This window comes from Tinamus guttatus, unplaced genomic scaffold, assembly GCF_059628265.1.
Source record: "Tinamus guttatus ecotype Peru unplaced genomic scaffold, ASM5962826v1 Tinamus_guttatus_pri_ptg000530l, whole genome shotgun sequence".
Lineage (NCBI taxonomy): Eukaryota > Metazoa > Chordata > Aves > Tinamiformes > Tinamidae > Tinamus > Tinamus guttatus.
This window is the reverse complement of record NW_028289064.1, coordinates 5,196,612-5,212,787: the sequence shown is the minus strand read 5'-3', so window position 1 is coordinate 5,212,787 and position 16,176 is coordinate 5,196,612. Positions and strand designations below refer to the sequence as shown.

Below are 16,176 nucleotides of genomic sequence, written 5' to 3'. Positions count from 1 at the left end.
GAGACTCAGGCCTGTAATCACGTTTGCAATGTTCCCTTTGCTAGCGCGGAAAGCGGGCAGGCTCAGGGCTTGCCTGCAGAGAAGCCCATCACCTGCTGGGGCCCCGGCGGAGGAGCCGCCAGCTCTGGCCACCATTGCAGCCGGGACGGCGGCCGCTGCCGAGCGGCTCCCGGCGCTCCGGGAACGTGGAACGCGCTTAGCGGGAGCTCTGCGCTGGGGCAGCCCCTTTCCTTTCTCCTCCCCGAGAGTTTGCTCTGGAGGTTTCCAGGCTGCGCGTGGAAAGTTTGGAGGGGAGAGCTTGTGCCGTAGGCAGGGACAATGGAGGAAAACGAAAGCCAGAAACTTGAGCTGTGCCCGGCTCTTTCGGCAGACATCAGGCAGATGAGGGGTAAGTAACAGAATCAGGCAAAGATGGAGCTGCATTTAGACATGCCCCTCGTTGCTGCTTTTTATATCTAGAGGCAGAATGCATGGAAAAAGGAAAAAAGAAAAAAAAAAGCATGTCTTTCTTGCATGTGCGGATCTGAAGATTTCCCTCACATCTGACTTTATAAGTTTGACTTTAGAGAGATTTCTGCTTAACGTTTAAGGCAGGGAGCATGCTGCATGGATGTCAGAGTTTGCAGTGCACTAAGCAGCCTGATACGGAGGGTGCTGCTCCCATGAGGAGGGAGGAATCAGGTCACTTTCTCTTTAAATGTGCTGCATGCTTCACCTACTGCAGAAAAGTACCTCTTCCTTTTATGAAAGCAGATTAGAGATTGCCTTTTTCTCAGTTTGTGTTTTAAAACACAGAGATTCACAGTAGATTGTCACAAGGTTAGTTTACTTTGTGTGAAAGTGGTTGGGTTTATTTTGGAAGGAAGCCAAGAAATTACAGGCATGGTTTTCACGTAAGGTCAGCTGTGGTGCATTTGTACAATTACTGCTGCACTATATTTTGTCTAAAAGCTAATGAAAACTATTTCCTGATGAATTCTATGTGGGATACTCCCCTTGCTGCATAAAATTCAGGTAGCATGACAAATACCTAATCTAATCTGCATCTATTACCGTCCGTGCAGAGCACCTGTGAGCACGGCCAGTTCCTGCAGATTATTTTCCTCACTGGGACTTCAGCAAAAGTTGGGATGCAGTGTTTCCATGAGAAAGATAGCATGCAGTTGAGTACATGTGGTTTTAGAAGATGACACAAGTTTAGGAGTATGTAGTACCAGAAAGTAATTGCATAGACAATTTAGGGAGAGAAAACAAACAAACAAGCAAAAAAGATTTTATTCCCTGCATTCAGTTATTCTGTATGCCACTCTTTTGAGTAACCTTTGAAGTTAAAATAGGCATGCCATGTGTGCATGTCTATGTTTATGTGTAGTGGGAGGGAAATCTTCATCTTGAGGATGTGTCTGAATAGGAAAAAGAGCATCTAGTAACATAGTCCTTCTGTAGGGGCTGTATAAAGCAGACTGAGATGCATGTAGAGCCAGAAAAGAGAGGGCTGACCAGCTCAACCTTCTGAATCCCCCCAAACTGTGAATCCTGAGAGTCCACAGCCAAACTTAGCAATTTGGACTCATATCCAAAAGTTACATTCTAAAAGTTCTTTGGAAACAGAGTTAATTGCAAAGACAGTGGAGCAAATTAGAAATAATCTTTTCAAATCTGCTAATAGCATAAATATAGCAGGGGTTTTATTCATACTGTTATAAAAAATATTCATTTAAAAAATTTTAAATAGTGAACGTGCCTTGCTTCAAAGTTTGGTTTCAAAGTTTCAGTTTGGGCCAGGCCCATACTTGTTGCTTTCTAAAATTTTCTCCTCTTATGCCGCCTGGATTGCAAAACAGGAATATTTAAAACCTCAGAAAATCTTAACTAATGAGGCAAAGTGACTTTCCTGACCTTTGCAGACTTCGTGGTGGGTGTGACTTAAGTAGAAGAATTTATATCGAGACATATGGAAGGACCTTTTTTTTTTTTTTTTCATGTATTTCCGACTCATGGCAATTAATCCTTCTGATAAGCTTCTGGATAATGCCAGACAGACTGCTTCTGCACTGCAGACCTGTAACTTTGCTGTAGATTATATCCACTGAAGTAATGTGTGAAGTTAAGAAATCCTGACATTTGTTTTCAGGTCAGAGAACCATCTCAAATGCAAGGGTTACCCAAGTCTTTGGGTAACCAAAGTCCTCCCTTGTCAATGAGCAAGTCTTACTTTTCATTGCCCTCTGGACTTGCTAATGGAAAGACCTTCAGCTTTCAGCTTCTGAATATGAGGGAGGGAGCAGGGAGACAGGCTTATCTCACACTTCTGTTTCTGTGTTTTTCATTGGCTTCTACTTGCTCCTTTTCCAAGGAGGGTACTTACACAGCTTATCCCTTCTCTACTCTTAGCTGTCTTCTGGGAACAATCACATGATCCTTCACACATTTCACGGTTATCTGTGGGCATTGATTTTCTAGGCCTATTATCTTCACTTGAAAGATACGGAAAGTTTGCCCACACTCTTATTGAGCAACTCCAAGATCCAGGAAACGTTTCTTAGTTTCTACTCTTTAACACTGTGGTCCAAGCAAATGTTGTGTTGCTCATGTGACCCCTGGGATGCAGTGAGATTTCACAGTCCCTGCTTTCAACCTCGCCATCAAGGTGATTCGTCACTATCAAGGAAATGGCCAAGGAAGAATTTTGAAACCATCATTAAGGGGGCGACCCTTATCCCAACATTGCAGAACTCGAGCATTTGGTTTGCATGTCAGCCAAGATGAATAATATTATCCAGGCTAGTTTGTTTTTTACAGATTTGCATGGATTTGCACCACAGCAGTCAGAGAAGGAAAAAGAAAGTCATGTGGTGATACGTAGTGTAAGGCGATGGCATCCTGCTGCATGCTGCAGGTCAGCTTGCTGGCAAGACCACCAATTAGTTTGCATAGTTCACATTCCTTTCGCTTCACTGCTATTTATATGGTATTTTCCAAATGTATGGAAAAATAGTAGAATTATTAGTTGGAGTTCTTTTCCTATAATGTTAGAAAATTATGGTATTTTTAATTTATTCTTCAGGTTTTAAGCAATAATATGCAAAGGTAAAACATTTGATATGGCTTTTTATGAAAGTCATTAAACTAATAAGCTTTTGACCATTAATTTTTTTATTTGTAAGGGAAATACATGGAAAGACAACATGAGAGAGACTTAGGGCCTGAAATACACCTCTGTGCACTCTCAGTTGTGTTTCTCCAGGCAGGTATACCTACCTTCTTGAGGAGGTGCCTGCAACCAATTCAGTGATTGAAACTGCTGCAGTGACAGTGCTTTAAAGGTTTATACAGCACTGATGCATATAGACATGTTCCATCACGCACACCCACACTCACTTCTCCCGACTCTAAGGAAATCCTTTATTTATGTCTGGCAACTTTGTTTCAACAACTTCAAGAATATAACTGCTGTGCTTCTGGGGCAACAGCTCGCAGATGGTGAATTCCATGCCATCTTTTTACAGGCTTCCAAAGCCGTTTGCTCTGAGGGCATCTGGAGCAGCTATGCTGACTTCTTGCAGGCAGAAATTGGAGATTTGCCACTTATCTCCAGCAGACAAAGTGTTCTTGGCACCAGTGCTGTGAGCTTGCAGTAGCTGGTGAAGCAGGAGGCTTTTGTAATTGAGGTGTGCTTGGAAAAGCCCAACTGCCCTGTAGTCATGAGTGTCTGTGTGCATGTGTCTGGCGCTCTGAAGTTAAAACCTGTGTCTAAAACACACACAGGATTGCGTGTTTTAGACTGCTTTACTCAAAGTGAGCCAAAGATCTCAAGACTGTGTTGTGTGTGGGTTTTGGCATTGTCTTTCTTCAAGGGATCGCAGTAAACTGAGGACCAAAACCTCACTTTGAAGTCTAGAACATCCTACACTTGGTCTTGCCAGGTCCCAGTGGGTGTACAAAGCAGGTAAAATAACTCAGGAGGCTTCATACCACTTTTAATGCACAGCATCTCCCGGCAGCTCAATGCTGCTCTTCCTCCAGGGCTACAGGGATCAGAGCATGACACCTGGAGTTGGCAGGAGAACAAAACTCCTGCAGGAGCCAGGACAGTTTCGGCCCTCAGATTTTGGCTCAACCTGTTTAAAAAGTAGTGTCAGGTTCTGTGCTCATCAAAACTTGGTGCGATTTGCAAAATTGTTGATGGATGTTGATGAGAGAATGCAGAGTCCCTGAGTGTCACAAAAAAAGTGTGAACTCTGAGATGGGAACTTCCAACTCCCCGTTCAGGGTCTCCCCTTTTATCCTCGTGCCTCTTCCCCTGACAGCGGGCTTCACCGGTGGAGGTTTTATGTGGAATTGGGGCCTGATACAATGCCTTGGCAGGCAATTGCTGCTGTAGTCCAGAAAGCTGAAATATTCTGAGAATAAAACTCTGGGGTGAATGGTCGGCACTGTGTCAAGCTGATGGATTGACCCCTAAAGGAAGTGAGTAGGAGCCTGTTTCCAAAGGGCAGAGCCGTATGAAGGGCTGCGCTCGGGGAGGCTGTCATGGGGGATGAAGGGCTGCTGGTGAAAAAAGTGGTGGGCGGAGAGAAAAAAAAGGCTGCATCGGAAACATGTGAAGGGGGAAACTTCCAGCGCTCTGGGCAGTTCAGCAAAGGGTTAATGCTAGCAAGCAAGGGCTCTGAGGCTGCACAGCAAAGACAAGGAGGGCTACATCAGACTTGGAGAGGCCTTTTCAATGCTTCTGTTTTTTCTTTTTTTTTTCTTTGCTGACAAAAGAGCCATGGATTTTTCAATGGTATTAGGTAACAAGCCTCCAGACTACACTTTTTCATGCACCAGAGGGTTCATGTTACACAGTTACCTGAAGATAAGCCAGCACTTACATACCCTCTGTGTCTGCCTATCTTTTTACAAAAGTAGTCATGGTCTTTGGTCTTAAAGTAGATTTTAAAGTTATAAAATTTATCATAGTTTTCTTCTTCTTTTATATCACACCAAACTTGCCTTTATTTTATTTCTTAAGCAATGGTTTATTGAAAAAGTGATGTATTTTCCAGCCTTCGGTCCTGAGACATATAAAATCTGAAAGTGATCCATGAAATTTAAAACCAGACCACAGTCAGAAATCAGAAGGAAAGCAAGCCTCCAAAACCCTCTTCTTATTTCTTTATTATTTCTTATGTTTTTCAGAGCATGTTGCAAACACACTGAAAAAGGATTAAGGATTTCAAATCTGCTTTGTCAAAAGAATTTTGTCAGTTGGTATCCTTAAGGATTCTTGTTACAAGGCTATTAAGTGTACTGGAGCCTATTGAAGAAAACAGGCCATTGATTGCTACTGTACCTTTAAACCGACCTAGCTTTTTTACTGATCCATTTTTTTCTCCTTATTAATGTGAACGTGGGGATAAAGTTCTTATAAAATTGTGTTTTCCTCTTTTTCAGAGCACACAAAACCAAGTTTGCATGTAACATCATTAGATGATGCCGAATGTCTCCGATCTAAGGAGCTCCTTACGACTCCAAATAGTCATATGTCTAATTCGAAGTCTACACGCAACATCCCTCGAAGACATACAGTAGGCGGCCCTCGCAGCTCCAAGGAAATCCTGGGAATGCAAACGTCAGAAATGGACAGAAAGAGAGAGGCCTTTCTAGAACATCTGAAGCAGAAATATCCCCATCATGCTACAGCAATAATGGGACATCAAGAAAGACTGAGAGATCAGGTATGAGAGTTGCACACGTATCTTGCTTTTCTTAAATGATCTGTAACTGCTGCAAAGCTGACTGTCACCTCCGTGCAGCAGGTGAGAGTGTGACGGAGCATACACAGATTGGTGCTCTTGATATATTCCAGAAATTATGTTTTCTCTTGACACTCAAAGAAGTTATCACAGAAGTCAATCAAGCTGTGCAGTGTTACCTTTGAATTGTTTGTTGAAATCCACATTTTTGAAGAGTTTTAAATTTTTAGGTTATAGACAGAGAAAGAGATGAAGGTGAAACTTGTTTTTAGAATATGGATCTCCACCCCTTCTCACAGTTGAAGACGACATCTCAGGGACAGAACAACTTTTAACTTTTGTTACATTTTCAGTACTGGCAGCAGGGCAGCAGGAGAAGACATCTGTAGACCATGTCCACATGCTTGAGCTGCTTCTGGTGCTTTTACATTTGTTTTATTTTCTTTTTTTTGAATCTTTTCATACAAACAGAGCGGACTCACTTGCAGCCAGCTGCTTTCTCCAAACTGTCCTGACACCAAGGCTGGCTGGTCAGAAATGTGCCTTAAGGTGCTTCATGCCTCAACTGTCTGCAATTACCTTTCAGCAGTGAAAAGTAGATTTAGGGTCATGGCAAATGTGGCACCTTGATGTATTTCTCAGAACAGGTGGAGGCTGCTGTCATGCTGACCTTTAGAATCTGGAAAATGCAGTGCAAGGAATTGTTCACAGCACAACTCTGCTCTGTTTTTGAGTACAGTGATGATGTTTAATCTGTTAAACCATACAGAAAGTAACCGTGCTATTCAGTAATAAAACAACAGAATGTAGGGTTCATTCTTAAAATCTTGTGCCCATTATTCTCAGTTTAACAAATGCTTGGCGCTAAATTTTTTTAAAAAAAGATTTTTGTAGGTATGTCACCACTATCAGCAAATTAATCATAAGCAAGAAAAAGAAGAAAAAACAGATTTGCAAAGTACTCTGTTACAGGAATTCTTACAGAATTCTGTGCATCTTTGGAAGCCTTCTTAACCTTTGGGGATCAGAAAATTATAGCTTTTGAAAGATTGCCACTCAGTAATTCTCCCCCTCCCCAACATTTTCTCTTTGACAGGGACTTTAAAGATTCCAGGTGCTATTTCTGCTTTAGGACAGAACTGCTAGAATCCGTGTATGTCCAGCTAAAATTCCAGCAAGTCTTCATCTCTAATGAGGATGATCTACTCCTTATATTTTAAACTGCTTCCCCCCTTCCTTTCAAAGTCTTGATTTTTTTTTTCTCTTATCTCTTTGTGAACTTTAGTGACTGTGTGGAATGTGCTGGCTGGTGGATAAAGATAGCGTACAAATTAAATAAGGGGTGGGGGGCGAGGGGGGTGAAATCCAGAGATTAGATCTTTTGGAGTCATGTAAATATTTAGTTCCAGTGTTGCAGACACTGCAAGCCCAGTCTGAACAGCCTACAGCATTACACCCTACACATTTTGTAATTTGATCCTTTTCTCAAGCCAATAAATTACAGAAGGAATGCACTAACTGTTCCTGCTATTTGTTTAAAATGTGTCATCCTTGTTAATTTATTGAGGGTAAAATTCATGTGAATGTCTCCTACCTCTATTTTTTGATGATTAGACATATGTATTGTATGTAATAAACGTAAATTTTAAAACAAAATCACCCTAAAATTTCTGTTAGAGCATCCAACCATCTTGGGCTTGTGAAAGACTGAATACCTCATTCGTTCACTATAACTTTATAAAAAAAGATAGATTAAACAAATTTTTTTTAAAAAAAAGTACAGAAATAAGTTATTCCACTTGATTGTAAGAGTGTTACTTAGTTGATATGTGACAAAAATGTCTGGCTTATCAGATGCAATAGCAGATTGTTATGATCATGACCTTGCACTTTTGAGTGGCTTTCCATTTGTCTCCTGTCTTGCACACCATGTGTCTGTGTATTGTGTGTGCTTATACATATGTATACAGATGGATGCATATGCACACACATATGTATGTAGATACGTATACAATAGAGGCTCACTTAGCAGCTTCGTGGATGAGACTGTGATGTAATTTTGCTTAGGGGTAGAGAATATAATTCAATTATTTCATGTACGTGGATAGCAGTAGTATAGAGGACAAATCAGCTATGCATTTGGCAGATATGTGCATATAACATATAATCTGTAAGGTACCTGGAAAGGCATGAATTAAGAAGTCAGCATTTATTCTTTAGGCTGCTTTCCTCTCCTTTTGCTTCTCTAGCTGCTTCAATATCTGGAAAGTGCCAACATTACCTGTGGTGGGAATTTACCTGTTGTGAGAGATCTATCATTCGCTGATACAGCCCCAGCTTCTAATCTCTGTGTCAAAATGATGCAGCTGGAACATAAAACAACCCAGTATTTACAGTCAGGAGACATTCCCTTGGATATCATACGATTTGTCTTCTAGGTTGCTGTAAGCCCTGTCAGATCCCTAACGAACAAAAATGGGCCAGAATGCCTCTTTTGTGGACCTTTCCCCTTTTCCTCTCTCTCAGCCTATAGAACTTGAGCACAGCAAACTGGCCCCAGTTTATGGCAAGAAAATGTTAGGAGGAAAGTCTGTTTGAGGCTATCAGACGATGTTTTTATATCAGCCCTGGCAGTTAGACCAGTGCTGAATCTTGCATCGCGTATTAACGCTTCCCTCCAGGCTCTGTTTATTTAGGTAGCTCCCCTGCTGGATGTTCCTCCTCAGGTCCCGTTCCTACATGGGATCTCACCACAAGCCAGCTGGGGAAGGGCAGCAGGCAGCTAGAAATGAGAGAAAGCAAGGAAGAAAACACTGTTGAACTGAGGTTTGCCATGGTGAAGAGCACGTGCTGCCAAGCGTGGTGAGCAGAGAAGCAACGGGTGGGAGCAGAAGCTGGGACAGTGGCCGGGAGGGCGAGAAAGTTTGTGGTGAAAAGGTTAAAAATGCTAACCTGGCTGTGGGCGGGGGTGAGCCCTGCTGCAAACCTGTTCTGCAAGTCCCTGGGTTAAAAAAAAAAAAAAAAAAAAGCACTTTCTGAGGCACAGCGAGCAAAAATGGGAAGTTTTGCAAAGGCAGAGACTTTGAGCATGCCCTTAGCAAGGGTGCTGAAGCCTGTTTGCTGCAGGCCTTTGGTCACAGTTGTTTAGCTAGTGGGGTCAGTAACAACTCCTGGTGTTTCGTCCCGTGCTCGAGGACGAAGAAAACGACTGGCTTTGGCTTCCGTGGGTTTAAAATCCAGCCCTCCCCCGTGTGCAGCGCGGCGTGCCCAGAAAATGGTGCTCGCGCCTTGGTGCTGTTGGGTCTGGCCGTGACAGGTAACTTTGGCATCCGGGCAGGTGTGGTTGGGGTTGCTGTGGCGCCCGGTGATGTCACGCGCGGCAGAGCGTGTCGAGGCGGCCGCTTAACGCGTGGGTGTTCGGCAGGTCCCATAGGCTGCAGCGAAGCCGTATGCAAATCCCAGGATTACGCTGCAAAAGGGCCAAGGAAAATACGGCCCAGCTATGGAGCGCGTTTTACCTGGCGGCTTTAAAGGATTATTACAGGCTTCGTCGTGAACTAAAACTTTTGGGACTAAACGAAGGGGATTGCAAACCTCCACTCTGGCTTCACCTGTGGAATCTCACATTTAGGTAAATATGTCCCTTTCTCGCTCGGTCCTTCCTGAAAAAGCTGCTTCTGAAATACTGGAGGTTGCAGCAGCGCATGGTGCCTCCTGCCTGCGGGGCCGAGGCGGCACGGCGAGGTTTCGGCTCAGCACCTTTTCCCCTCTCTGCCAAAAGGAGACCCTTTATTAACAAAGTCTCCTTTTTGAATGAACCGAGACTTCTCCATTACTTGAAAGGCATTGTAATGTATTATGTTGATTAAATGAATCATGCTGCAAAAATGTCCTAGGTAGTGTTATGAAGAAGAAACTTAGAATTCAGACACTATTTATTTGTAGATTATTGCCAGATGTCTCTCCTGTAACTGTTAGAATAGAACCTGTAAATTGCAGGGATATTTATTCCAGCGTCTGAAATCTGTGAGAATGCAGAAGCATTTATATTAATAGATGAGAGTATATGTTGATTAAAGTGCCTCTGAGTACCTGCTTTGATATCCAAAGGAAAATCAGGGGCATTTCTTATTTTTTTTCAGTGTAAAAGTACACCTTGTATAGAGTAAACATATTTGGAGGTAAAAGTCCAACAGGAATTCTTGTGCGATTTTTACTTTCTAGGTATAATGAGAGGGCGTATTTTTGATCCCCCCTGAGAGAGAGTAAAATCCCCGTGCTCTTTGCCATAACCACTTTTGTACTTAAAACATTGAAGATAGATCAAGCAAATGCATATACCCAAGGGGTAGTCCTCTTACTGGTATTGCTGGGATAAAATAACGCTAAGCAGGTTTTGCTCTATAGGGTTTAGTTAGTTTAGTTGGGTCAAATCCCTGAGTTTGAAAGGGGCTCAGTTTAGGTGGGATAGGGTGCCTGGCAGTAGCTAATGGCCAAGCTAAAAAATTAAAAGCAGAAAAATCAGAGGTTCTGCCAAAAGGCACCTGAGAAATGTAAACTTGAAAGAAACTTGATCATTGCATGTTAAATCCTCAGCAGGATTTAGCTGAGTGAGACGGCTGCAGAAAATCTTAAGCACATTATCTAATTCCAGGTGAAAAAACAGTGTATAAATGATTTCTGACATTCTGCATTTCTTGATCAGGCAAGGTAAAATAAGCTTTTTGAGGCCATGTATTGATTATCAAAGCAAATGGATTTACAAAGAGGACAAAGTGAAAAAATCGCTAGCTAAAATGCTTTTTGGTCATGGTTCTTTTGCTTCTATAGTCGCAGATTATATCTCGAAACAAAGTCAGTTACAGAATTAATTTCAACTTAACCTTTCTCCAAAAGTCTCTGTGTTAATTATTTAGTGCTAAAACATGCATAAATGACACCATATCAAAAGAACTAGTACATTTTGCATTCATTAAGCTGATGCTGGGTGATGATGTAGAACAGGATAGTGAGAAATTCATTTAGTGTTAATATTGTGCGATATTCACACAATAGTATAAAACATTAACACTCTGTACCAATAAATTAAAAGGTAGTATTTGACCGTAAGGGGTACACAGTGTCTGAGAGGTAGATGATTTTAATCTGCATGAATATTCCTGTTGATTCTTCTAGCTAAGGAAAACCCATGTCATTAAATAACAATTTAGTTCACTTAGTACTGTATGTGCCATAAATATGAATGAAGGTGTCAACCAAAACCTCCTATTTATATCGGAAAGTTCAGGGTGATAGAGCCAGAACTTTCTGCTGTGTCAGCATAACCTGCAGGCATTTTTTCAAAAAAAAAAAAAAAGAGAGAGAGAGAGAGAGAAATGTCCCAATGTTTCGGAGGTTCCACAGAGACATTTCAGCCCGATCCTGCCTCCTCTTCCCAGGAGGTTCTGTCTTGCCTCCAAAAGGAGAAGGTGAGTGATTCCCCTTCTCTCCCTAAGCTCTCTCTTTTCGGCCCAATGGTGCCCGGTGCTTTTCCCTTAGCTGTTGTGTAGAATAGTCCGTGTCCCTGCGTTCCCAGAGCTGAACTGCTAGAGAAATTGTACCCGGCTTCAAGAAGGGGAGTCTTGCCCGGCATCCCCACATGCCCCCTTGCTGTTGTACTGTTTGGTAGAACCATTTATTGCTTTCCAGTGCCTCTGGATGGTAAGTACAGCTTTCCTTATTTAATAGTGTTAAAAGCACCTACATAAAATCATGAAAATGCATGTATGAAACATGACTACTGGCCTAAATCGCTGCTGCAATCCAGGCCCTTAGCTTTTGTTTAAGGACATGAGATGACATGTCCATTTGTTTTGGGTTGGAACATGCTCTTTTGCCCCTAGATAATGCTGTGATTGCGAGATATTTATAAATAGCTAGGTAGATAAATGAACAAAGAGCTATTTCATTAGCAAGGTAAAGTGGATTTGCTTTGCATTCACTGTAAGTTAAAAGTGTTTAGGATGAAGACTGTTTGTTTAGGCTGTTTAGGAAGAAGTGTTTAGGAAGAAGTTGCTTGTAGGCTGTCTCAGTGGAAAGTGTTCCAGTTTTGCTCTTTGTTTTTAAAAACTAAGGCAAAAGTACTGAAGAACATGTTGAACTATTAGCCTTGAAGTAAGCAGAGTTTAACTTGGAATAAGTGGAGTGATAATACTTGCTTTGATAAACGTTTCTCATTTATATCTGTCCATTAAAAGTAATAAAAAAACTCTTTGTTTTTAAAAAAGCAAACAAAACAAAGCTGTGAGAAGACTAATAAAGCAATTCCTTTTCTCTTTCCTTCCCTCCCCCATGCAAATCACATACCAGTGCAGTTATTTTGCCCCAACAGGATTAGTAACTTTTTTTTCTGTGGCAACGCTTGGGTTTTAAATAGCACGTATTGTTTGTAATTCAGAAGTCTGAGTTAGTTGTTCATATGCTTACCTTTTTACCTTTGTTCATGTGAGTTTGTACGTGTATTTTTCTAACCTAATTCTATGACAAAGAAAGGGATTTGTAAACTCCTTTGTGTTCAGATGACTGAATAAATACACTAAATAATCTTGTTTCTCATTCCAGTACTTGGGGCTAGATCCAATAAAGAATTGAGAACTCAGTTCTTTGTCAAAGCAGAACTCGGGCAGCTGTGTAAGGGAGCGTTAACCATGAAAACCTCACCTAGTTATTTTAGACACCTGAGATTCTTTAGGCGACAGAAACTGCAGTTTTTCAGGCAAAAGAAGTCTTGAGGCATTTAGAGATATGTTATTGTACATGCTCAAGTTTTGTCCTCGTTCTTCCTGAGCTGCCTCTCTAGGTCCCCAAGCTGCATAGTCAGAAAGTTAGATTGGAGGCTAGATTAATCTAGATTAGTGTATGGCTCAGTCATTTGGTGGTGGTGGCAGGGAGGAGCCCGCGTCCCCACAGTGTCCTGGCAGTGACCGTGTCACCGGGGGAGGCATGTTCTGTTTGCTCAGAGCCTCTGATAGAGGCCCGCCCTTACCCATGGGTGTCCATGGGCATTCAGGATGGGCAACCCTCTACCTTCCTTTTTGGAGCTGAGCCATGGAGTGGTGATGTGTCACAGGGTTTGGTCTCTGCAACCTTGTCCTTTCCCCTCACTCTTGCTGAGTGAGCTTTGTTGGAGGGCTGCAGAACTGAGCACTTTTTCTTGATGCTCCTCTTGGCCATGAAGACTTGACACTCCTTTCTGCATGGCAGCAAAACAAGAATTGGGGATGGGCAGCCCTGATCCCACACTCTTACAGCCTGGTTACTGATGTCCTCTCCCCAGGGATGGAGAAAGGGGTTTTGAACTTCCCTCAGCCTGAAGGAAGTTCAAAGTCAAATCTTTCCTTCCTTCTTTATGTATCCTGTGCAAGTGCATGAAAGATACTTTACCACTGTTGCCAGAATCACAGAATGGTTGAGGTTGGAGGGGACCTCTAGAGATCCAACCCCCTGCGCCAGCAGGGCCACCTAGAGTATGTGGCACAGGGTGGCATCCAGGTGGGTTTTGAAGATCTCCAGAGAAGGAGACTCCACAGCCTCTCTGGGCAGCCTGTTCCAGTGCTCCGTCACCCTTGCTCAGGGATGAAGAGCTTGTTAGATTCTAGACAGGGCTCTTTGGTGACCCCAGGGTTCACTGAATGTGCTCTGGTTTTCTTCGCAACTGAACAGTCCCATTTGCATCCCGGGGAACTTTTTTGTGCTCTTTTAATGTTGTCACATGGGAGGGGAGCATATATTTATGTCAGTCATTAGCAAGGTTAGTGCACCATTACTGCATGACAGTTTCATCTGATTCTCTAACAAAGGCAGATTGCACTGGAGCCACCTGGTTAGCCGGTTTGGTGTAACCATAATCCCTGTGATTTGAATCTCTTTTCTGGGCATATATAAAGAGAACAACAGTAATTAACAGAAACAAATCTTTTATGAACGTGTATTTCAATTTCCTTTTTCTTCACATGTGTTAGGTGCACCAGGAGAAACAGTGCTATTATTTAAATTGCAGCCAACGCCTCTGACTGACAACCACCTCTGAGATAATATTTTTAACATTTGCCCAATCATGATAAATGTTGTGCCAGATAAATAAATCCAGAATCTGCTGGCACTGAAAATTTGTATCTTGATACATCAGACCAGCACAGGGTGTTTTGATTGAGTGGGATGGCATTTCAAAGGATCCTTTTTTTTTTTTTTTCATGCTATTGAGTGGTACCTTCTGCACTGCTCCATTTTGTGTGTTCTCTTGTGCTGTGGCTTGTAGTGATTCCATCCATTCACCCGGAGACTGCTGTCTTACTAAACCTTGGTCATTTAATTTGTTTAAGTTTAGGAGAAGTTTTTAGTGGTCTGTTGATACACTGCCATAAATACATACCACTTAAAAGGTTTTCAAACCAATTAAAAAAATATATTACAGAAAGGAGTGTAGAAGCTGTTCTGTTAAGTCACATCCAAAATCCACAAAGATCAATAATATATTTCTGACTGTGACTTCTACCATGGAATCTGCTGTGCATATCCTGCACATTCTGATCTCTGGTGCTTATTTTATCCTAAAGGTTCTGATTTATTTTATATTCTAAATATTTTTATTGCTAGTTGTCACCCTGGAAGTTCCTGATACCTATGTGAACCTCCAGTTCTCTTTTAGAATGCTGAAGTCTTGACTTTAGTGATTTCTAATGGTTCAGCCAAGATATTTTAAGAATATTTTAGCCTGTAAGGTGTTAATTTATCACATTTCCATTTAAAACAGTATTTTTGGCCTTCCTTGATGGAATTAAAAATAGAAAAATTAGTTGTAATTCAATTTCTGTCAAAATTAACTTTTTTTTTTTGCAATCTGGAAGGAGAGGGCTGCTTTCTAAGAAAGGAGAACAAAGATGGAGGCTAAGGAGGAACGGGAAGAAGCAAAGAGTGACAATCAAATGAGTTAAAACATTTTTATATTCAAAGAAGTTGAGCATGGTTTATAATTTCACATGCTATATTTACTTGCAGATATATTTACTGCCAGATGAATAAGCAGAAGGCTTACCCAATTTGCTCCTATTTTGTGGGTATGTGGGTGTCAAGTCTGGAAAGAAACCGTCTGTCAATGTCTATGCATGAGCTTTGGGCTGTCTCCCTCCCTGCTTTGAAAACATAATTTTAGCTTCATTTATTCATTGGTAGTCCTATTTTTAGTAGCACAGAATACCATACATCAGACTATTGTAATTAGTAATAAATTACTCACAGAAGGAACAAATATTTGACTTTGATTAGAATAAGTAGGAAGAAATGTCACTTATTTCCCATTGGTTGAATAAATAAATATTTGAATGACATTGGTAGGTTGATTTAAATAATAGTAATTATTGTTTGGAAGGAAAAAATATAATTTACTATACTGTAAAGAAATGCATTTTAAAATGTGTTTATAACTTAAATTCTTTCATTAAAATGCGAACATTTATAGAACATTTATAAAATTGGTGTAGATCTTAAAGAGACTATTTATTTCCTAGTTTTTTAAAGAGAAATGGTAGTTTCAGTAAATTGATTTAAATTATATTTCCCTTGTAACTCCCCAAAATCACTAATGTTTTTTGTTAATTTTCACTCTTTTGTTGTAAATTCTTTGTTTAAAAAGCCTATTTTATATTAAAATTGCTTGATAGCTTTCCTGTAATTTCCATTAAAAAGACAGTAATGGATCAGCATCTACTGCACAGAGATGTGAGAGAACCTCAGTTTCCTCTGTGCTTAAGCTGGAATCCTTGCACTATTCCAGATACCATCACTTGGCAGTAACTGCAGCAGGTTTCTTTTTCTCTTTAGTGTGGGTTCCTGCTGTTTCAGATGTTTTTCAATTCCTAACCCAAACTGCCACCTTTTTGGCAGATGTTAAATCCAGGAGCTGGGAGAACAGACGAGATGGTGCCTGCGCCAGCCCAGGGCCTGCTGCTGGGTGAGCTCGGAGAGTGGAAGAGGATTTCTGTGCCCTGCTAGGTAGTCAGGCTGTTTTACCAGAATAAATCAATTTAGTGTATATCCGCCGAGAATTAAGAATCATAGAATCATAGAAAAATGAAAACATGTGATGATTAAAATGAAAACAGAAACAGCATCAACATATTTCTGGAAATTGGTGGAGAGCTTCTCCCTTCGGAGCATCTCTCAAGGGTGGAGTGGGAAGGCGTGAGGAGGAGCACATCATCACGGAGTGTTTTTCTGGCCTCAGCCGTGCTCATATTGATGTCAACAGAAATGTTCCTGCTGACTGGAGAAAAGTTGGCAGAAGCCTGAAGCAGGTTGTCTGACCTCTTTTCTCTGATATCAGATGCAAGCATTTAATTTCTGGCTCATGTGTACTTCCTTTTTATTTTATTTTTATCGAGTGTTTTCGGCACCGGATGCG

At 41.4% G+C, this 16,176-nt stretch overlaps 1 protein-coding gene across 5 annotated transcripts in view; it reads left to right on the top strand.

The window, feature by feature from the left end:
• Positions 1 to 227: 227 nt before the first annotated feature.
• Positions 228 to 16,176, top strand: part of KIAA1217 (KIAA1217 ortholog) — a 166,496-nt gene continuing 150,547 nt past the window's right edge. For 2 of the 5 annotated variants that reach the window (XM_088534011.1, XM_088534008.1), the window contains exons 1-2: positions 228 to 388; positions 5,437 to 5,720. In XM_088534011.1, coding sequence (XP_088390137.1) covers positions 319 to 388; positions 5,437 to 5,720 — 354 coding nt within the window. In that variant the 5' untranslated portion in view covers positions 228 to 318. Of the gene's footprint in view, positions 389 to 5,358; positions 5,721 to 16,176 lie in introns of those variants that run through there. The other 3 variants (XM_088534010.1, XM_088534009.1, XM_088534013.1) reach the window with 2 other exon arrangements.